The 22275-nt window shown below is 41.5% G+C and overlaps 2 protein-coding genes across 6 annotated transcripts in view; both read left to right on the top strand.

The window, feature by feature from the left end:
* HSPA12A (heat shock protein family A (Hsp70) member 12A) overlaps positions 1–1864 on the top strand; it is a 63743-nt gene extending 61879 nt beyond the window's left edge. The window contains exon 12 of the mRNA XM_054983511.1: positions 663–1864. Within this exon, the coding sequence (XP_054839486.1) occupies positions 663–1297 (635 nt within the window). The 3' untranslated portion in view covers positions 1298–1864. The remainder of the gene's footprint in view (positions 1–662) is intronic.
* A 7253-nt stretch (positions 1865–9117) lies between these two features.
* Positions 9118–20964, top strand: C6H10orf82 (chromosome 6 C10orf82 homolog). 5 transcript variants are annotated; one of them, XM_054983526.1, is made up of 6 exons: positions 9118–9184; positions 9960–10028; positions 12674–12895; positions 16911–17097; positions 17917–18017; positions 18906–20964. In XM_054983526.1, the coding sequence occupies exons 2-6, from the start codon at positions 9971–9973 to the stop codon at positions 19049–19051; spliced, it is 714 nt and encodes a 237-aa protein (XP_054839501.1). In that variant the 5' UTR covers positions 9118–9184; positions 9960–9970; the 3' UTR covers positions 19052–20964. The 5 variants fall into 5 exon arrangements, with proteins under 5 accessions (XP_054839501.1, XP_054839500.1, XP_054839497.1 ...); XM_054983525.1 differs by lacking the exon at positions 9118–9184 and adding an exon at positions 9240–9424; XM_054983522.1 differs by lacking the exon at positions 9118–9184 and adding an exon at positions 9240–9462.
* Positions 20965–22275: the final 1311 nt, after the last annotated feature.

Raw genomic sequence — 22275 nt, 5'->3', positions numbered from 1 at the left:
ACTACTGAACAAGCTGTCTCCAGCCACTCTCCATTGTTTCCTATGGGGAAAACATTCCCAAGGCTTTCCAGGCAAAGGGAAACCTTATGCAAAGGCAACCCCTGCCAAAAGCCAGTCCCAAATGCAAGTTCCACTATCCTACAACTTGAACCAACAAACCACAATGAAGGAAGGAAACCAGTGTCCAACCTGAGAACCCCAATGTTCAACCAGAGAACCCCAATGTAAAAGTAGAGAATCCTTCTTGACCTGAACTGAAGCAAGGGTGGGGGTGGGTGAGGCTCATCCGAGCTGCAGCATTTAAAAGGTTGCCAGAAGAGGCTTGAAGGGTTCGTTTGGAGCTTGGGCGGGTATGGAGGGGTGAGATGGGAATCTGCCTGCTGCTTCGTGTCCCCCGCCAGCCTTGTATCACTCTCCTGCTGCTGTGCGAAGCTTGCCTCCTTGCACCACTGTGCTGCTGCTGCCCTCTTGCTCTCTGCTGCTCTGCCTCTGTTGTGGCTGCCTGCGACCAAATAATATGGACCATCAGAGTTTGGTTCCCTAGTTCTGATCCAGGATTCTCTTATGTGCAAATCCCAGACAGCACACCCCTAGTGGTTGGTCCTAATATGGCTGATGTATTGACTTTGTGAATTTCCTAACAGATTTCTTTCTCTGCTAAGGTGATCTGTTTGAAAAACCAGAAGTTACTAATGTGAAGTTCCTGTTCCTGGTGGGTGGATTTGCTGAAGCTCCACTGCTACAACAAGCTGTCCATAATGCTTTTGGCTCAAAATGTCGAATCATCATTCCCCAGGATGTAGGGCTCACGATCCTTAAGGGGGCAGTCTTGTTTGGTTTGGATCCTGCTGTCATCAAAGTGCGCCGGTCCCCCTTAACCTATGGCGTAGGAGTCCTGAATCGGTATGTGGAAGGAAAGCACCCTACAGAGAAGCTGCTGGTTAAAGATGGCACTCGCTGGTGCACTGACGTCTTCGACAAATTCATCTCTGCTGACCAATCAGTAGCTCTTGGTGAGACTGTGTCACGCAGTTATACTCCTGCCAAACCTTCGCAGCTGGTGATTGTGATCAATATTTATAGCTCAGAACATGATAACGTCAGTTTCATAACTGAGCCAGGAGTGAAAAAGTGTGGTACCCTTCGCCTGGATCTCACTGGAACTGATATATCAGTGCCAAGCCGGAGGGAGATCAAAACACTCATGCAGTTTGGGGACACTGAGATTAAAGCCATGGCAATTGATGTTGCCACTTCTAAAAGTGTCAAAGCTGGTATTGATTTCCTAAACTACTAATATTCCTTCCCTGCCCACTGCCTATTATTTCAGTGCCCAATTCTTTCACTTTACATGTGTTACCAAACAGGCTTGAGTTTTAGCTAGAGTGATAAGGATAGCCATAAGAAAAGAATGTCAGGCTTTCCCCTCTTGAAAATTTATCTTTTCAAAAGTTATCAGGTGCTAAACATTTAAACTAAATAATCCAAAGTAGCTAAATACCTAATAAGGATTAATCATCGAAACTTAACTTCCCTCTTGATGAGAAAACAAATTGACATGTTTGCGTGATCTCTATTTTTGGCCACAAATATCAACGATGGCATTATATTCTGGTCCTTAAGGGCCTAATACAGCAAACATATATTTGCCCTTTCACTTTGCTATTTGCAAGTGGTCTCATTGATACCAACACGGCTGCCTGTGACTGTAGAATGTAGACTGTGGGATACTGTTAATACCTTGTAGATGTTCAGCATCAACCATTCCTGCAATTTACATATTTAAATATGAATGCTAGATTCTACATATCTGGCCTTCTATTTTAAAGTAGATTACAACAGTATTTATAATCCAGGCATACAGACTGGACTTCTGTATTAACAGGATTTGTATGCTTATATTGGGGAAATACAATGTTTTGGCTTGGCATGATTTTTTGTTTGTTTCTGCTTACAGAAAAACATACTTGCACCTTTTCTTCTTTTTTATCCATTGGATAGAAAAGTATTGAATGGGGATTCGTGCAGCTGTTTCTGAAAAACAGTATGTTTCCATATTGTACCTTTGCTTTTTACCTATCACTGGCTATCCTATTTGTGGGCAGACCTCATGCAAAACAAATAAGGGAAAAGGTATCAGCAGACGGAAATCATATCTATCCTGAGGCTGGAGAAAGTAAAGAATAATTTTCATTGCCTGCCACGTAAAAGAAAGATATTATTCTGTTGGTTCCAGAGAATATAAAGTAATAACAGGTATTGGACAAGTTTAGTGCATCTGCTGATGAAAAATCATATATGCTTTAAAGTTACTCAGAATTCTTCAGACAACAAAATACAGAGATTATTAATTCTCAGCTATACCATTCATTCACAATGTTTACCACCCCTTGTCTTCCATGGATGTAACTGTATATTTAGCGTTGCATAATCTGAGTGTTCTCCTTACAAAGTGTGCAGTTTCCAGGATTCCTCTTACCCAGCTTACTCACTTCTGTGACAAACTGCATGACTGCAAAAGTCACCAGAAGAAGGTGGCTGTCAGTGGGACATAACAGCAAATAATTCTCCAAAGTCTACCAGTATGGAATGTGGCCAGTAGAGGGAGCATGAACACTACTTCTGCGTATTGGGACAGATCTGGAAAATGGCCCCTGTATTGTGAGCGCTGCTGGCTTCAAAACATGATGAAAAGGTGACTGGACTACAACTCTTCCAAGTGTGAAGTAAAGCAGCTATAAAGGAGCAGCGCACACACCAATGCAGCTTTAAATTGAAGCCAGGATGAGGCTGCCTGTCTGTGGTAACTGGCTTGTCTTCAGTGGCCTGCCATCTAGAGAAGCCTGTTTCACTACAGCGTAGCCCATTCAACAATTGTGATGAGGACTGATTGGGTGAAAATATCCTTCTCCACATTGGGATGGGGGTAGGGGTTTATTCACTACAGTTAACACTGTGAAGGCAGCATCCAGGCGGCGTGGTTTAAATTCATCACACGGCTTGTGTATGTTGCTATCCTGGGAAATGACAGATTGGATGCCAGACCTCCAACACGAAGCGAAAGCCTCAGATGAGTCTGCTATTATCAGCTGGAAAATGCCGTCTTTTTAAAGCATGTTTTGGAAACAAAAGATTTCTCATGTCATCTATAGAAATCCATTAAGCTTTCAAGATCCTAGAAGGTTAATAATTTTGTTGAACCCTGCTCCTATTAGCTATGCATCAGTGAAAAGCCATAGAATCTCTCTGATTATTTTTTCAAAAAAAAAAGTTTTTCTGTCAGACGCTTAAGAAATATTTTGGGAGCAAGACTGCCTTATACAAACGTTATTTTAAATTTTCAGTAAAGAATGGGGGTGTGGGGGGGGCTTTCATTAATATTTATTCCATTATATAGTTCCCTGCTGGAATGTGAATAAGCTTTGCTGAATTCTAGATTGGATAATTCTAGTCACAGCATCTGGTTTGCTGTTTCTTGAATAATTATTCTTCTGGAATAATTAGAAAATATACATGCTGGCATTCTCTTTCATGCTACCACTGTGTCTTTTAAAAGCAAATACTTAATTTCTTTTGTCCTACATGTGTGAATGTGTATCCTTCCATGGTTTACAAATAAGTAACTCCTTATGATGAGTTATGATATGAACAAAACCATTTGATGTATATACAATATTTAAATATTGTACAGAGACTTTCTTTCTAAAGTGCTATTTTCTTGTACAGAAAATACCCGTTTTTACCCCTGTTGATTTGCATTCAGCAGTTAATTTTAAATAACATAGTTTCTCAGTCTGTTTCAGTAATTATAGGCTTTTAAAGATGGCAAGATATGAAATGCACAAAGCTGATCTTATAATAAGGGGAGAGGAATGTCAGTGTGTCAGACACTACTATGTTCTTCCTGCTACGCAAATAATAGCATACAGACACGAGCTGCTGCATTTTCTCTCCCCCCCCCCCATTAATGGGCCCAATTCCATTTAAAGGAATGCATAGGAATGACAGTATCTAAAGTTTCCTCTCCTATCTAAAAACTAGGTAATAATTTAGAATGTAGGACATTTATTGAGTTCTATAAATGGAGTCCAGTTTCAAAACATACGTTCTTTCTTTTCAGTGATCTAGAGTATTGCTAGACTAGTTTGGTATGGTGGATATAGTGCCAGAGTAGGATTGGGAAAGATTCAAATCCCCACTCTGCCATGAAATTCACTGTGTGACTTTAGCCCCTCCCCCACTCAGCCTTGTCTACCTCACTGTGTTGTTTTGAGGAAAAATGGCAAAGTGAAGAACCCTTTTTGTCATCCTATGCTGCTGAAGAGGCTCTAACCCACTAAGCTGAACACACACCACCAGCCACCTCTGGTAATTCCATCAGAGACTCAATAAACTGCTTGTCTGGGGGTGTGAAAGTATGGGGAGGATGTCAAGCGCATTGCTGGTGGGTAGCATTTGGTGCAGTTAAATAGTCCCGTCTTTTGCTAAAAACTAAATTCAAAACTGATGAGAAGCCAGATAAATTGAGAGGGTCAGTACAGAATCATGGAGCATATAATGATTTAGCTCTGCATGGGGTGGACAATATAGCAGTCCTGTTGGCATGTCACCTATTCTGACAACTAATTCCTAATACTTGGAAATAGGGTGGCTGTTCAAGAGCCACATGACTGATTTGAGATCTTCCTGCACCAGAGAGGCTTTGAAAAGTTAAAGATACAACTTTTTTTAAGGGATGACTTCAACTTCTGACTTTTCACAGCTCTCTGATTGTCTTGGAATTACGGTATCTCACTTATCTTTGAACACATCATCTATTCTATACAGGAAGGCAACGCTAGACTTAAATAACGTGGGCCTAAAGTGGACAATTGCTGTCAAAAGAAGGAGCAGAAGTTCATAAAAAATGAGTGAGGCTGCCCTCTGATGTCATCCATGTCTATGTTAGGAAAAGATTTCTTATAGGAATTCCTAAGGAATACTCAGCAATTGCCATGAAATAAAAACTATTGTTGGAACTCTTTTCTTTCAAAAGGAAATTAAGAGAAATCACTTAGTGACATTTGCCAGCCCTTCTTATGTAATTGTCAAGGGACAGTATAATGTCATTTCTATGTGCTTGCTTAACTCCAGTTTTGTGTATCTGGAATGTTCTACCATGGTTCACCAAACTTCAGTTTATGTCACATACACAAGACTATTTGTGGATTAGTCAGTGCTTAACCTGTTAAATTTCCCTTTGTCCATATAACAAGATAAGTGTGAAGTGTATAAAAGGATTTTTTTCCTCCTTCTAGTATTTGTTTATCAGAGTGTTTTCTTTAGCTTGTGTTGATCCATTATCTAAACATTCTTTTTTTAAAGACGGAGTAATTCCCCTATTTATTGATGTTGATTACAAGCATGGCTGTGATGGGGCCATGGCCCAGTAGTAGAGTCTATCTGCTTTGCATGCAGAAGGTCCCAGCTACCATCTCCAGCATCTCCAGTTAAAAAGATCAGGTAGTAGATGGTGTGAAAGACCTCTGACTGATGCCCTGCCAATCAGAGCAGACAGTGTTGACCTTAATAGGCCAAACAGTCTGACTTGGTATAAGGCATCTTCATGTATTCAGTGATTCAACTTTTTTACAGTGCTTCCCTTTGTGTATATGTATCATAAACATGTGTAAGACCATTGATCACTTTTTTAAAATTTCAAAGTATCTGTAATTGCAGGTGCAAAAAGCATTGTAGCTGTGCAGGACTGACTATCTGGTCTAAATACTTTAAGACATCAAATGTGCAAGATGGTTTAAAAAAAAACTTCTTTCCTATCTCAGATCTTAACTTCTGCACAGATTTATCATGTTTGTAAAATAGACATATCCATCTAGATAAGAGCTGAACTTTGCCTAGTAGTGCAATAATTTACACGAAATAACTTTTGGGGGATTGGGAACAAATTGTGTGTGTGATCTGATTAGTAAACTTGCAGCCAATGAAGGGAGGTGACTCGTGGATGGCTGCAATGCTCCAGAGAGGTTTTGCAGTTTTCAGCTGACAAACCCCTTAAGCCTGTGTTCTTGCCAATGTCATCCCATTGGAGAACATGAAATTAGGGCAGTTTGTAAATATATTAGCTAAAGCATTCTTTAGACTATGCCATGGAACAGCTGCTAAAAACTGTTTCACTGTCAATTGCAATTGCCATTTAAATAGAATCACACATCAGTAGCATGCTAAGAACTATGCTGCTGTAGTACAAGTGCTATTCTTCTGAAATGTATGTATTTAAGAAGCCCTTTCCCCATCCTTCTCTATATTCTTCACCCTTAAATCCAAGTATGATTTTTCTGGGCATGCTCTCTTCCACCTGCAGTCCATCCCCACCCACCTCAACTGATAGCAAATCTAGGTTAAGTATCTAATGAACTGTCTTATAATAGAACTAGATTGTTATGATGTGACCCATAGACTTTAGAATGCAGCCCACTGCTACAAGTTTAAAGTGTCACATGGATGTGTTCACATATAAGCATAACCAATCTCTTATATTGATAAAAATAATCCAGATACAAGTAGGAAATTGAAGTAGATATTTAAGTGTTTTCTGCTGCAGGATTTTCAGAGAATTTTTGATCAACACAATTTTAAGAAAAAAAACAGCACTCTGTTCTCTTTTGACAGGACAATAACTTTTAAACAGCAAAAATCCCTTTTTGCTCCTGTGAATATTTGTGTTCAATCATGGAAGACCTGGCCCAAAGCTACTTAGCGTAAACCTGGAAATACATTAATCATGACTCATTTGGGTAAAAGTACAGTGCTATTAAAACTTGCATCAATGTCCTAAACACTGAAGAATACTTCTAAATAAATGTATTTAAATATATTCTGTTATTTTAAAATATAATTTTCAACCTGCAGTGATGTAAATTACTATGGTGATCTGCACATTTACATTGGAAAAAAGATGCATTCTGTACAAATTGTTGGGCATAATGTCACAGTCATCATCTTCTTGGATAGCTTCAGATATAAAGGGGGGCGGGGGGCAAGAATACTGGTCATTGTGATATTCTTCACTTCCTTCTCTGTACAAGACTAAAAACTCCATTGACGTCTGGAGCAGAGCACAGCTTGTCTCGATTGCATCTTCTGAATACTTTTCAAAAGTGTCAAATAAAAGACAATAAATCACATAGGCAGATATGCTTGCTGATTATTGATGGCTCTTGAGTAAAAGTGTTTTTTTCTGCACAGGATTGTTCTTGAGGTTTGCAAAAAACAAAACAATAGCCTCAAGCATCCTGCTTAAACTGATAGAATCAATCTTTAAACAACTTGGAACTTGTTGTCAAACCATATGTACCTGAGATTCAGAACAGGTATTGTGAACACTTTTAACCAGGGCTCATTTCGAGGGGGAACACACAGGAACACAGTTCCGGCAGTTCCCCAAAGAGGTCACATGTCAGGTGGCCCAGCCCACCTGACTCAGCCATTTTGGGCTCGTTTTGGCCTAGATTGGGGCTGAAACTGCCTGGATCGGGCCTCTGATGGGCGGTGGATCACTCTCCCGCTCATCAGTGGCTCGATCCTGACCATTTTGGGCCCCTTTTCAGCCATTTTCAGCCCCTTTTTGCCATTTTGGGAACAATTTCGGCCCTGAATGGCCAGGATTGGGTACAAAGCAGCAAGAATATGTGATGTCAGGGGTTGTGGCATATGCAAATCAGTTATACTAATGACACTTCTGGCGATGGCAAGAGGTGTGGCATATGCTAATGAGTTCCTCCAGCTTTTTCTACTAAATGATCCCTGCTTTAAACAAATTTCAACGCCTGTAGTTAAAAGTGTGATAGTACTTTTTAAATACACAAAAACCTATACTGAAGCACTTTTTAAAATATTCTTGCAATTCTAAAATGATCGTGTACTTTGATTTTGAAGGCTGAGTCACTTTCCTCATAGTAACTCCCGAGATTTGCAGTAGCTGAGATCTGTTTTCAGTGTGCTGTGGCATGCAAAAATATAAGAAACTCTCATTGGAACCAGCATATGCACTTAGTTCAGCTTCCTATTTCCCGTAACAGCCAACCTGAAGCCCCTGGAAATCCTACAAGCAGAGTACCAATGCCAAAGCCTCCTTTGTTGTTGCACCTATCAGCAATTGGTACTCAGATACACTGCATCTGAACATGAAGGCTCCATTGTGTCCCCATGAATTTGTCTCATTCCCTTTAGCTCTCTAAACAGTCCATACATTTTATGGTAGTGAACTTCAGAGCTTAACTATATGCATTGTATGAAGAAGCACTTTCTTTCATCTCTCCTGAAACTTCTGCCGATTAACTTCATTGGAGAGCCCCTCCCCTCGTGTAGCATGAGAGATGAAGAAAAAGTCCACTTTCTCCACACGAAGTACAATTTTATTAGTTCTATCATGTCTCCCTCCGCACTCGTCTTGCTTCCAGAACTGAAGCTTATAGCACTATTCTCGTTATACTATCCTCTAAACAGATACGGGGATGATGGACCCCGTTTCCTGGTCGCAACGGATCTTTGCTGATTCACAATGCCATCGAGGATTTGGGTAAATAAACCGCCTCGGGCACAGTTAATAATAGTAATATTCGATTTATATATCGTACCTCAGGACAACTTAATGCCCACTCAGAGCGGTTTACAAAGAGTCTGATTATTACCCCCACAACAAAACACCCTGTGAGGTGGGCGGGGCTGAGAGAGCTCCAGCAAACTGTGACTAGCCCAAGGTCACCCAGCGGGCTTCAAGCGGAGGAGTGGGGAATCAAACCCAGTTCTCCAGGTTAGAGTCCGGCGCTGTTAACCACTACACCAAACTAGCCAACATGCTAGATCCTTATTAACACGTGTGCCTTAAGCAAGTGGAGAAGCCATTAAACTCGTGGCACTATGAGCTGTACAAGGACAAGAAACATGAAGAATTTGTATCTGCGCTGGTTGCTGAACACAGCATTACGTGCTTTCCTAGCATGAACGAACAGCACCGTCACCTCGAACGCACATAACAGGCATGCCCCGTTGTTGCTACGTCGCAGCCCTCCAGCTCCAGGGCGCCCCCTAACGGCGCTACATTTCCCACCTATGCCTGCGGGTCGCAGCTGCGCTCCCTCCACGTGTCGTAATGGCCGTCCTGCTGACGTCACAACGGGGCACCGTAAAGTGACCTATCCGCTGTGGGGGGCGGGGCGGCGGAGTCATTGCTCGACGAGTTTTCCAAGGCTGAAGGCTCCCTTCCTCGCTCGTGGAGTGGGTGGTTCTCTGGGGATGGTCCTGAGAAAGTCGCGGAGAGCTTCTCGCTCGAGTGTTTGTTTTTTTCCCCACGCTTATGTGGTGGCTTGAATCTCAAACCCTGCCGATGCCTTTCTTCGTTTCGCAACGTTTGTGTATTTTGAGAGTCAGTATACGGAGGGTCAAACGAGGAATCCAGAACTGGTGGGCTCGCAGCTGGTGATGAGCTTAACTTTAAAACGATTAGACAAATGAATCGAGGCTATGTCTGTCAACAACTATTAGCCGTGATGCGTAAATGGAGCCTCCGTGATCAGAGGCAGCACGGCCCTGAACACCACCAGAGGCTCAGGCTGGAGGCAAACTCGAGGCCTTGGTTATTGCATTCATGCGGTGTTTATGAACGTCTCAAATATTAGCTCCTGTTGGAGCAACGCTGAATTAGATTGGCCCCTTATGTTCCTTGAATGTTTTCAGGCTTTCCTGTCTGAAGCAGACCGACAAATTAGTCATAAATGGCTCTTAGGACAAAAGTGGCCCTTCTCCTATGGCACAGTGATATGTAGAAATGAACAGCTGACTCTGTAAAGTTTTAACCAATTGGTATGCCAGTGCATTTTGAAAGCAGCATGTTTCTTGAGCAGGCTTACTGATAGCAGAACATGGGTTCAGTTTTGGTTATCCACTTTGTTTCATTGTAGTCTGAGGAAGCATGAAAGCATTTCGGCACCAAGTAGATGATTTCCACCCTCTGATACCAGGATACACAGGTAATAATTGATAAACTCAGCTTGAATCTGGCTTTCACTCAACAGTAATTCAGCACAGAATATTCTGCTTAAAAGGGGGGAAATTGAAGAATGTCTTCTGTAGACTTGCTCTAGTCACTCCTACAACAGATTTTGATTAGTACAGCAGTAGCAAACAGGATGAGAGTTTTTATTACATCATTCAAGCCATTTAGTTGCCACTGGATGCTATGAAATGATGATGTCTGGAGCCCGCAGTTGGTCCTTATGTGCTAAAGCAGCTCCAGCAAGGGAATACCTCAAGATTGTGCTTGTTGTGTTTCTGCTGCTGGCTTCCAAGAGACTGCACCTGACCCCCACCCTCTTCCTCATTCCAAGGGTTGTGTCTTTCAGCCTCATCCTACATTGTCAGACTGCTGCTGGGATTCTCTCCGCCTCCTTTCTGCCTCCTTGGGTGAAGCTTCAGACAGCCCTGGGTGTTTTCTAAATCCCCGGGGTGTGGGAGGAAGCACCAGGTGTACAGTATAGCTGTGCAGGTGTCACCTGAGAGAAGTTCAGCAAGCAGTATTGTGTTGTGATGTGAGCACAGATTAAAATCTCTCCTCATCAAGGAGCTGCTGCAGTCCCTTTGAGTTTTGGGTGCAAGCCCTGTCCTTGAAATCACAGAGTGGTTAGAGGGTCAGACTCGGGAGTTCCCGTTCTGCCATGAAACTCCCGTTCTGCCATGAAACTCACTGCCATGAAACTCACAGCCACTTGTCTCTTGACTTAACCAGCAGGGGACACAGGGTTGTTGCAAGGGTAACATGGAAAAGGTAAGAATCGTCTTGAGGAGAGGGGTGGGATGGAAGTAGGAGAGGTAATTTGGGGATCTGATAGTTTTGCTTTCTTAAAATAGGCTGATCAAGCTGTAAGTTGCCTCCCTATTTGCTCAGTTCAGTTCACTCTGAATTCGGTGCCAAGAAGAAACTCTTGATTGTATCTGGGTTCATCTTTAATCCTATTTTATTTTAGTCATGGTACCATGATTAAAAAATTAAACGTCTTTACATTAAAAAAATCCTTTACACATCTATATATCAGATTAAATGAAAAGAGTCCGAGCTGATCCCCATCCTGTCTCCCCCCCACCCACACACACACTACTCCTTCTCCCCATCAGCAGCCTTCCCAGTACTGAAGAAAGCTCTTGCAGCATAGCAATGTGTGACTGACGATGTGTGACCAGGATCCAGCACAGCCCAACTTAAGATGTTCTTGGAACCGGACTCGTTTTGCTAAAGGTGAAGATTTGTGCTGGTTCTGGCAGGAATTCTTCAGCTGGCTGGGCCCTTCCACCTGCCTTTGCCTCTGGGCTGGCCGGAGACCAGCGAGGGGCAGAAATTACGTCATGCAATGCATCAGTGTCCAGCCAGAAACCCAGATGTAGCAAACAAGGCAAATCCCGGTGCAGACACTTCTTTTAGAAACCCAGATGTGGTATTAGTGTGTGAGCCAACACCCTGGAAACTCTGTGGTATTACCATAGATTCCTGAGCATCCGCTAACTCCACATCTGGCTTTTCAGCTGGACATGAGAACATGTTACATGATGTCATGTCCTCCCCTTGCCCTGCTCTGAGGGGTACGAGGCAGTAGCCTGACATTTTTAGTTGTGCAATGGAATGGTTGGAGTGAGGTGTGATAAGTGTAGTGACTGGAGAAAAATCCTGCAGTGGGTCAGATTGAATGTTTTGTGTATACTTTAATCACATGGCAACGTGTCAAAATGATAAACGACATGGCTGGGGAAAAGTGATCATTATTTTATACACATATTATTAGCGGAGTGCAAACAGAGCAGAGAAGTTACGCTGTGCTGATTAAAGAGGCTAAAAAGTTTATTTAAGAAATGCGTACTTGAGAGTGAAGAAGAGAGATAGAGATAGGGTCCTTGCTATCTGACTACATCTTGTAGAAGAGTGAAAATAAGGCAGGAGAGAGAAGAAGCAGGATATTGCCCTGTTTAGCCCAATAGGAGACAAGACAAGGAAATGACCCCCAGGAAACGAGAGATGCTGCTCTCACTGTCCTAACTAAGTGACCCTTGCTGCCCCCTGCATAGAAGGCACTTCTTCTCTTCTTGCTGCTGCAGTACACCAGACATTGCAATTTCCAACACATATTCCCCCCTTTTCAGTCTATCCACTTTTGGAGATCCAACCATGTATGAGAGGACATTGGTCTGCATGTGATTCTTTCAATGCATATGCCACCATTTTATGAGAATAGGGCAACATGCATTATTTTCTAGCTTTGGTATGCAATGACTTGGAGTCCAGGTTTTTTAGGATATATTTATGCACATATCAGAGTTTAAGAATATGTATCTAACATCCTCTAGTCACAAAAACTTGTGACCATGTTGAAAGGAAAGGTTGCAGGAAGCGTGCTTTCCCAGTATGAAGGGTCGACGTGCCAAAACGGGCTCAAAATTCACAAGGCTCCTGTGAATACATGTGAACCAGATCCTGTATAACACTAATTTTGTCTGTACAGAAACTTGCATACTAAGTAAGTAACAGGATTTGCTATGTGATAATCTTGTGTCTGGAAATGCTGTTGAATGAAAAATTGAACTATCCTGTTGATGGCTTCTTAATCATTCTTGTGAACTTCTTTTGTAGGTTATATCCCTCTTAGGTTCTACCGGATTGGAACAAGTTTTGGAAACGATTCTGTGTGGTGCGTGAATGCTTTTCGTCATACTATTGGAAGAAAGAACAATCAACAGGATGAACTGAGGACCATAGCAGCTACTGCCCCACAACTACCACCTATATGTTCCAATGAAGAAATCATAGGAGTACTTGATGATTATAATTATAAACATCACCCTTATGTGCTAGGTACAGTATGCATAATTTCTAACAAAATTGAGGTTGGCCAAATCTACAGGAAGAAGCCAAATCTACAGGAAGCTAGATCCTAAGCTTGTACCTTAGCAGCTGCAGTGTAAAAGAATCTACGCTCCAGCATTTTGTTGGTGTAGAGTTGTACAAAGGGTTAGGTGGGGGTCAGCTGGGTTCCACCCAAGGAGTCTTTGGTTTTCTCCTACCCTTCTCTAAAAGGCTACCTCACGTATCATGTTTTTAGTTTCACTGCCATATATAGCAGCTTTTAATACCTCAGAGAGGATGCAGTCCAGAGTGTTCTGAGAATTATACATTACTCTTTGAAACAACCACTACAGCATAAGCAGGAGTTGGTAGGGTGATTATGAAAAACTTGACAGTTGGCTTTGTTTAGACTTTTTAAAAACAACTGTGGTTCCAGTGTAACCTCTAAGCCTGCTTCCCTGATGTTTCAGGATTTAAATTTCTTAAGGAACCAACCTTATATTTTAAGTAGAAGAGTTGAGTTATGTGACATGTGGCCTCTGACTGTGTGTGAGGTAACTATCACCTGAAGTTTGGGGCTTATGGGAGAAGAGCAGCCTTAACCTCAGGGCTGAACTAACGTGCAGGCGGAAGGAAGCAGGGGAAGCTTGACTGGGAAGTCTGAGAGGAAATGCTTGGGGCTCAGTGGATAGTCTGTTTCAGTGCAGGTTGAGGCTTATTTAATAATACACATTGCCTGAAAATATGTCACTATGTTCTGCAGTTGTCTTTTTAGACCGGGACACTTCCTATCTCTGTTAAGTAAGATTGGGCAATTAAAACGAAGCTAGCATTCTGTTTTTAATTCTGTGCTTCAACATGAAAAGAAATGGAAAACTGCACAATTGAGAAGACCTCTGCAACAATCGGAACATGAGGGAAATATGCTTAATTCGGCTAAAATTCATGCAATTAAGGCTTGATTGAAAATGTATAAGAAATGTATAGCTTTTAGCCAGTCTTCCAAGTAATTTTTGTAATCAAGTATATTAATTTTAAAGGTACTTCTATCATCTTCTTGTGAAAAAGGATGTATATCGTTGCATGCACAAGTTCTGAATAGGTCTTTTTTTCCTTAGCTATCAGTGAGACCCACAGTTCAGGAGATTTGCTCTGGGTTAGCTAACTACAACCATCTTCATGAACATCCATCTTAGTGATGGTGATGTAAACCATAGAAGCTTCTGGGCTCTGGATTTTGTGCTTAAATCTCTCAAATCTAATATATTTTTCCCTCCATAAATAAATCTTGAAAACTGCAAAATCATCATGTCAACTCAGGAGATTAGCAGCTGGATATTGATTGGCCAGACACATTTTTTTGTTCTGTGCCAGTGGGCGGGGTAAAGGAAGCCTCAGCTGGCCTTTCTGCTGCCCAAATGTTGTGTTTCAGCACTACTTGTAAATTTGTTCTGCTGCTGCTTTTTCAGGCCTTCACTCACCTTATTGAGAGTGACCCTGAATACTTGACATTTTTACCTGATATGCCAGAAGTCTTCAGTTTTTATGACCCAGAATCTACCTTTTAATTCTGAGAAATGGAACCTGTTTTTGATATTTTAGAATTTGTCTTTTGTCCTTCTCCCTGCCAAAGCCTGCTTCCACATAGCTTATTTTCTCTGTGTGGAGCTCAGCATGCCTCCGCATTTTTGGGGAGTTTCTGTAAGTGTTCCATATGTGTTCTTTCCAAGCACAACTTGTGGAGCTCTGAGGTCTTTTGTCTTTAAGCTGGAAAAAAGAAAAACTTCTTCTGACTCAAGGAAAGAAAGTGCAAGGTGGCTGCCGGCAAAGCTTCCACATGGACTATCTACCTGCAGCCAGTCCAGGGAGGGTTGTGGAACTTAGTTGTGCACATGCCTCCGCAGCCTTCTAATGGGCATGGGTAAGCTTTGAACCCGAAATGGGTGTGTTTGTAGCAGTCTCTGGGCCCCCGGTGCAATTGTTAGGACGTGGGGGCAGATACTGTGCACATACCATCCATGCCTCCATCCTGCTCTTTGCTGCTTTTACAGCATGGGCAGCTATTCCAGCCCCCTTGTGGAAGTGGTCTAACTCCTTTTTCTTATCTCTGTTTTTTTTTAAAAAAGAAAAGAGAAAAGACTGTGGTGGACATATGGCTGGTGTGGCCCATTTTGGATCAGGGCATATTCCAGTCTCACATGGAAGGTTCAACACACCAGTAAAAGCCTAATTTGCAGTAGTTTTTCTTCCTGTGCCTGAACAGACCAACCACTCTTCACTCTTCATACAACCACTCTTGATGACAATTTCCCCAGCTCCCTACATGTCCCGGTTCTTCCCCAAGGGAACATTTGGGATCGGCATGTTTCTGTCTTGAGTCACACTGAGCAATATTTTACTACTTTTACTACTTTTTCAAAGTAAAAGCTAATTTGTTGTGCTTCATGGTGGCAAAAGTGAATGTATTCTGTTCTTGTTATTAGTTTTTTAAAAGTAAAATATAAAAGCTTAAGGCAGCGTGGCTTTTATTTTAAAGTAAAACATTAACCTGTGTTCTTCCACTATTTCATATAGATAGATTCTAGTAGCAAAAGCCTTTTTTGCTTTGCCATAAGGAAAAATCATACCTGAAATCTGTCTGAGGCCTGAATGGCATGCAGGAAGAGACGAGATATTACAGCTGCTTTGATTAATTGTATCGTTAAGGGCATAATGGCAGTTCCATCTTTAGCAAGGAGCTTTTCCCAGATCTTTTTCATCTTCTTGCAGCATTAAACTATGACAAACAGCACTATAGCTTTGTTATTATAGACAAGGAACAACAAAAATTGCTTTCTTGAGATTTTATCTGCAGCTACTTAGATTTGTTCTGTGACATCTGGAGCTAAACTATATTGAACAGAAAGGATGTTCAGAATTAATTTCCCTGTAGCGGTGTTTCTGAATTGTCAAAACATGCATGGGTTTCTGTTCCAGTAATGGAAGGAACCTGTAGACCGGTAGTAAGCAAGGAGCCTACCACCTGTAGACCTCACTTCTGCTGGAGGCTCCATGTACAAGGTTCCAGCATTAATGGAACAGGATTTCAGATCTGACTCTATGTAATTACCTAGAAGTTTTACGCTAATATTGGCTGTTAAAATTTGTACAATGATACTGCGTTTTAGATAATATATAGCCCCTGTCTAGGTTTCTGCTCTCTACTAAAGGGTACACAAGTGAAATTTGCTTCCGACTATCCAGAGACTAGAATAAAACTGACATTTAGCTTCTTTAACTGGATGTAGGCCAAGAGGAATAAGGATTGTAACTTTGAACTTGTCTTGGGCTATGTGAATTCCTGATCTAGATCCATAAGCCATCTGGAACTGTATCTTTTCCTAGATAAAGGGAATTGGTGGTAATCCTTTTTGTTAAATACGCTTTCATTTGATCCTTTTACTTTGAATAGTGATGCTTTGAACATTACCTGTAGTGAATACTCCTCTCTTCCATCACTTGATGATCAATGGTGACAAGCTGATGGTGTAATAGACCGTCTAAACCCCATCCCGTGGGCCAGTGTTGTGGTGGGTGTCCTGGTTGTCACCAAGGGAAATGCAATGCAGATTTATTCCAGTTCCTCAGTGCCTCTCTCCTTGTAGAGGTGAGGCAAGTGCTTTTGGATTGTTGTGCTATAGCTGATGCACTGGGATGCACCTGGCGTGGCCATGGAATGCGCTGGCAACAAAGGCTGATGTTTCCTTCCTAAGGCCATGCACTTGAAATTTTATGTACTTTCACACAGCTGGTCCTCCTCTCAACTGAACTAAAAATAGTATCTAGGGAGTCATACTCTGTTAACTTTTTAAAATCGTAGATAAGACCATAAGGGTATAATTGGCTCCTAGATCAGGGAAAGTTGAGAGAGATGCTAAAGGATGATGCAAAACATGGTTTCTTCTTCTCCTCCTCCTCTGATAATTTTATCACATGTACAGTTATCATTTGCCTCAATAAGCTTTCAAATGATATTATTTTGCAGGGCCTGTGAAAACAAAAAGAAGTTTGCTTGAGCCACCCATTCCAGGCTGGACTGGATTTGTGCCCAGGTCCAAAGTCACAGAATTTGGCCATGGAGTCCGCTATCATGTGATGACAGAAAATTGCTACCAGGATTTTAAGGACATGCTGGATAGAGTCCATCCTGATCCTGCGAGCAAGGAATCCAAGTACGTTGATGTACAGGCCTTTCAATGGAGTGCACTGATCCCGTTAATGCTTTGTTACAGAATGGGTTCATACATATTCAAATGCTGCATTCGATTGTTTTCTGCCTTTCTCTCCTGTGGCATATGTGTTGCTCCCTGTCATTGTATAAAAGCAAATGTTACATGGTGGGAAGGAAGAGGAAAAAACAGACAGGTCTTGATTAAAAAGTCCAACTGTTGCATTAGATGAGAGTTGGAGGAAATTGATGCTTCATCTTTCCAAAGCTTTTCAGCTTTTTCTAAACTTTTTGAGTTGTGCCTTTTGTAGTGAGCGCTGGGCAATTCTTTCTGGATTTCTTTTGGGTGAGCGTTGGCACAAGCTGGCAGGGATATATATAATTAGTATTGCATTACCAAACAGAGTTGTGTAAGAACAAATATTCAAGGAATCACTGGGACAGCAATGGCGACCATGAGTGCTACTCTGGTAACCAGCAGTCTCTGTTATATACCACTATAGGAACTGTAGCTTTATTATAAATTTATTTTTAAAATGCTTACAATGCAAGGTGGTAAAAAGAACCAATTTCAGAATGGTATCAAGTTGCTCCTTGTGCATGGGTAGCAGTGTAGTGTCTAGGCCGAAAGGGAGGAATAACTACCCCTGTGTGTGCATCGGGCAGCTCATAGAAAAGAATTGCATTTACTCTCTGGGGCCGGAAGCAGGAAGAATCAGCTTCACTGGCTGTTAGAAAGAATTCACAACCAAGCATAGTCAAAATGTGTATACAACACAGAGATCCATCCCTAAATACTTATTGTAGTATTTTTTTTAATTAGGGGAGAACCTCATGTTTCCAAAATCTACAGGGACTCACATCGATACCAGAGATGCTATAGGCCTGAGGGGATGATGCCCAAGTACACGGGTCATATTCCACGTAAGGATTCAGGATTTTATTACTTTAACGTTGCCATTTATGATTTATTAATACATAAATTTATTAATAATTTATTAATGTTGTCTGCAGTTCATGGGACAGTGTATGCCTCCAGCCTAAGGAGTCTGCCACTTACACGAGAGGTTCTTCAGCAGAGGAAAGCGCCCCCTCTAGTAGAATGCAGACACAGGATCCAGCTGCATCTTCTCTCTTTACATTTTCATCCTGCTTTTCTTCCACAGACCACAGGGTGGCATACATGGGTTCTCCTCTTCCCTTCCCCAGCTCCATTTTATCCTCACAACAACCCTATGAGGGAGGTTAAGCTGAAAGAGTGTCACTAGCCCCACATCACCCACAAAGCTTCATGGCTGAGTGGGCCCCATACCTGGGTCTCCCCAGTCCTAATCTAGTACTTCAACCATTGTTCCATACAAACCCTTTTCTGTGCATATCAAGTGTAAATACTGAATTACAATAACTACCATGGAGCACATGTTGCATTTGCCACAGATGAAAATGACATCCCACTCTCAAGTCATAGGTGACTTATGGAGACCCTTGGCAGGGTTTTCATGGAAAGAGACAGAGGTGGTTTGCCATTGCCTGCCTCTGCCACCCTCATCTTTGTTGGAGGTCTCCCATCCAATTACTAACCAAGGACAATACTGCTTAGCTTCTGAGATTTGACAAGATCAGGCTCGTACTCTACTGAAAATAACAAATCATCCCCCTTCCTTAATGTAGTGATTGGAAACACCTGTGGATGGGAGCTGGTTGGACTGGCTTTATAGCCCTCCCCCTCTTAGCTGTTGAGAACTTGGAGTGCTCATCCACCTACCATCGTCACATGGCTTTGAATATTAAGTAGAACTTCATGTCTTGCAGATGAACGTTCCGGCATCGGAAAGACCTTTGGTAGTGTGTGCCGAAGTTGCTCTGCCTGCAGCCATGATGACAAGAGCTATGGAGCTTATCTTACTAAGAAACACAAGACTGAAACAGATCAAGAACAGCCGAAAGAGGAAAAATAATGGCATAACCTTGGGCAATCAACTATTAAAGTAATGTTGTCTGAGACAGTCGTGCTAAAAAGCTGTCTATATTTGATCAAGAATTTCAAATATGCTGCATTGCTCATCATTTTCATTTGCAAAAGTATGGTTGTAGTTAGATACTGGAAACTGGTTTATAAGCTGTGTTGTCATCTGCATAGGAAGGAAGGAATAATGACTCAGGCATCCTCACGTAAAAAAAAGGTATAAACAATTCAGGTATCCTTGCATCAAAAGAAGAGTAAAAAGTAATATTTCATAAGGATCAAAATGAAATACATCCAAGCATTTTGCACTAAAGAGCAATGTATTTTTCACCTAGAAGAAATGGATTGACATGATTGGCAGAGGTACAGTCCTAGATTTCTGACCTAGGACTACCCCTGACAGTATCTGGTAGCAGATATTGTAGGAAATCTGAAAGACCGTGCAGCAGCAGCAGCAGCAGCAGCAAAAAGGAGTGTCTTAAGTGCTGTTGTCATCACAGTACACCTTGAAGTATAACAGCAGCCAGAAAATGTAAGCAGAAACTGATGAAGAGTGCCCAGCGTGGAGTTAGAAACTGTGATCCTCAAACCATTCCAATCTGTCCAACTTTAAATATTCTTTAGCAGAGGGATTTGTTTTAATGTAATGCTTAGGAAGTTGGAGGGATTTAAGAGCAGAAACCAAAATCACATATATTTACCATAAAAGAAGTTTTCTAAAGTCATCTATACCAGGTATTATTCCTGAGTGTGTGTGTGTGCTATATGCTGTCAAGTTATTTCTGACTTAGGACAACCCTATGAATTAATGATCTATCATTAACAGCATGGCTGAGATCTCGCAAACTGGAAGCCGTGGCTTCCTTTATTGAGTCAAGCCATTTCACCTTGGCTCTGCCTCTTTTCCTAGCTTTATTGTCTTTTCCAGAGAATCTTGTCTTCTCATCATGTGACCAAAGTATGATAGCCTCAGTTTTGTCATTTTAGCTTCTGGGGAGCATTCAAGTTTCTTTGATCTAGAATCCGCTTCTTTATCTTTTTGGCCATCCACGGTATCCAGAAAACTCTCCTCCAACATCACATTTCAAATGAATCAAATTTCTTCCAGTCAGCTTTCTTCACTGTCCAACTTTCACACCCACACATAGTGATGGGGGATACCAGAGTGTGGATTATCTTGATCTTGGCCCCCAGTGACACTTCCTTGTTGTTGTGGGTTTTTTCCAGTTCCGTCATGGCTGCCCTTCTGTCTCTCAATCTCCCTCTGATTTCTTGGTTGAGGTCTCCCATACAGTTGATGATTGAACCAAGGAATGGAAAATTTGGAACAATTTCAATTTCTTCGTTTTCAGCCTTAAAATTGTGTTAATTCTTCCATTGCCATTATTTTTGTCTTGATGTTCAGCTGTGTTTTGGCACTTTCTCCTCTAACCATCAGTAATCATTTAAAGTCTTCACTAGTCCAGTGATGTGATGTCATCTTCATATCTCAAACTGCTAATGTTCCTGCCATCAATTTTCATTCCATCTTCATCTAAATCTAAGCCAGTTTTCTTTATGATACATTCTGCATATAGGTTGAACAGACGGAGAGATAATACACATCCTTATCTGACACCTTTGCCAATTGTAAACCATTTTTTCCTCCATACTCTGTCCTAACAGTAGCCTCTTGCCCAGAGTACAGGTTTCACATCAGCATCCTATATTTGGCCACAATTTTCCTGCAGCTCCAAAGTATTTTTTATGCTGCTGTAGTAAAAGAAAAGTTGTTTACAAAGTGCAGCTATGATCAGGTTCTCTGGATCCAGTGGATTTCTTACCATTTGTAACTTGTAAATATTTAAGCAGTTTATATTTGAAAACATATCTGTTCCACATATCTGTTAAAATAGTCTTGTTTACTTATCACTTCATACAAAAGCTGATCATATATTAAAGATATCAAATTTAGTAGACTGATTATTGCTGTTTAATCTTGTTCCTAAAAAAATCTGTTCTTTTATTTCTGCCTGAGGTGTTTATGCTAGTCAGCTGCGGCATCAAACTAATGTATTGTGATGCAAGTTGGAATAGCTGTTGACATACAGTTGAGCACGTATTCAATCCATAGGTGTAGCTAGGAATGGTCAGTGCCATTTATGTCCCACATCGGTGCTGCCAAGCATCCTCCTGACTCAGCTGTAGCCAGCAAGACCTGGAAATATTTATTGATTTATTTTCAAATATTTATAACTCACTTTTCTCCTAATCAATGGGATTCAAAGGGCTTGACAGCCACAGAGGCTGGCCGTGTGCAGGCTGAACTGGAAAGGGGATAAAGAGTTGGCATCTGTCCCTGGACGGGGCCATCATTCTCCACTACCTCCAAAAGGCAACAAGGAGTAGAAATGGCGGAATGCCTCCTTCAGAGGCCAACTGCAGCCCTTGATGTAATGACAGGCTTGAACAGGGGCCACAGGAAGTGCCCCATTCCCCTACAATAATGCAATGAGCGGGGCAGCACTTCTGTCTCACTTTTCTTCCGATGTAGAAATCAAGGCGGTTTCCCTAGAATTTCCAAGAGTTCTCTCTGGGCACTGACAGAACTCTTAGCCTCAGCAAGATTGCTATAACATTTGCCATCCAAACATACCCTATTGACAGTGTAACCTGGAAAGAGTGAAAAGAGAGAGGGAGGCTTGCCTGGCTAGTATGGCCAGATGATTAGACTTGGTGTGTATCTATGTAGCAATTTTTGACCCAATTCAAATTGTAAGTGATTTAACCTCTTTGAATAAAGAACTCTTCATTGCCAGGTAGTGAGGGTCTAACTAGAAGAGAGACTACTGGGAGATCCACAATCAGATCTTCCTAATGCTATTTAAACAGAAATACCCATAGCTGTGCGGAGAAGGGTAGAATTAAGTATCCCCCACTCTCCATTTCACCAGTTGAAACTTTCCCCTTTTACTGTTATTAGTCTTTAAAAGAAAAAAGGTGGGCACCAGCCCTTTGCTTGTCTTTTTTCCCTTACGTGGCCAGTAAAAGACACAAGAATGTTTAGATACTCAATTTCTCAAAAATACAAGTGTAAAGTTTACACATGATTACTGTAGGAATTTTTCAAATTGTCTGTGTTAACTGAGGTACATTTCCTGTCACCCATTCCTCAAGAATATTTGTGTGCACTCATATATTAGATAATTACTCTGTCATAATTTGAGTTGTTCAATG

The sequence above is a fragment of the Eublepharis macularius genome, chromosome 6 (genome assembly GCF_028583425.1).
Source record: "Eublepharis macularius isolate TG4126 chromosome 6, MPM_Emac_v1.0, whole genome shotgun sequence".
NCBI classification, from domain to species: domain Eukaryota; kingdom Metazoa; phylum Chordata; class Lepidosauria; order Squamata; family Eublepharidae; genus Eublepharis; species Eublepharis macularius.
The sequence above is the reverse complement of the archived record's forward strand: the minus strand, read 5'-3'. Positions and strand labels throughout refer to the sequence as shown.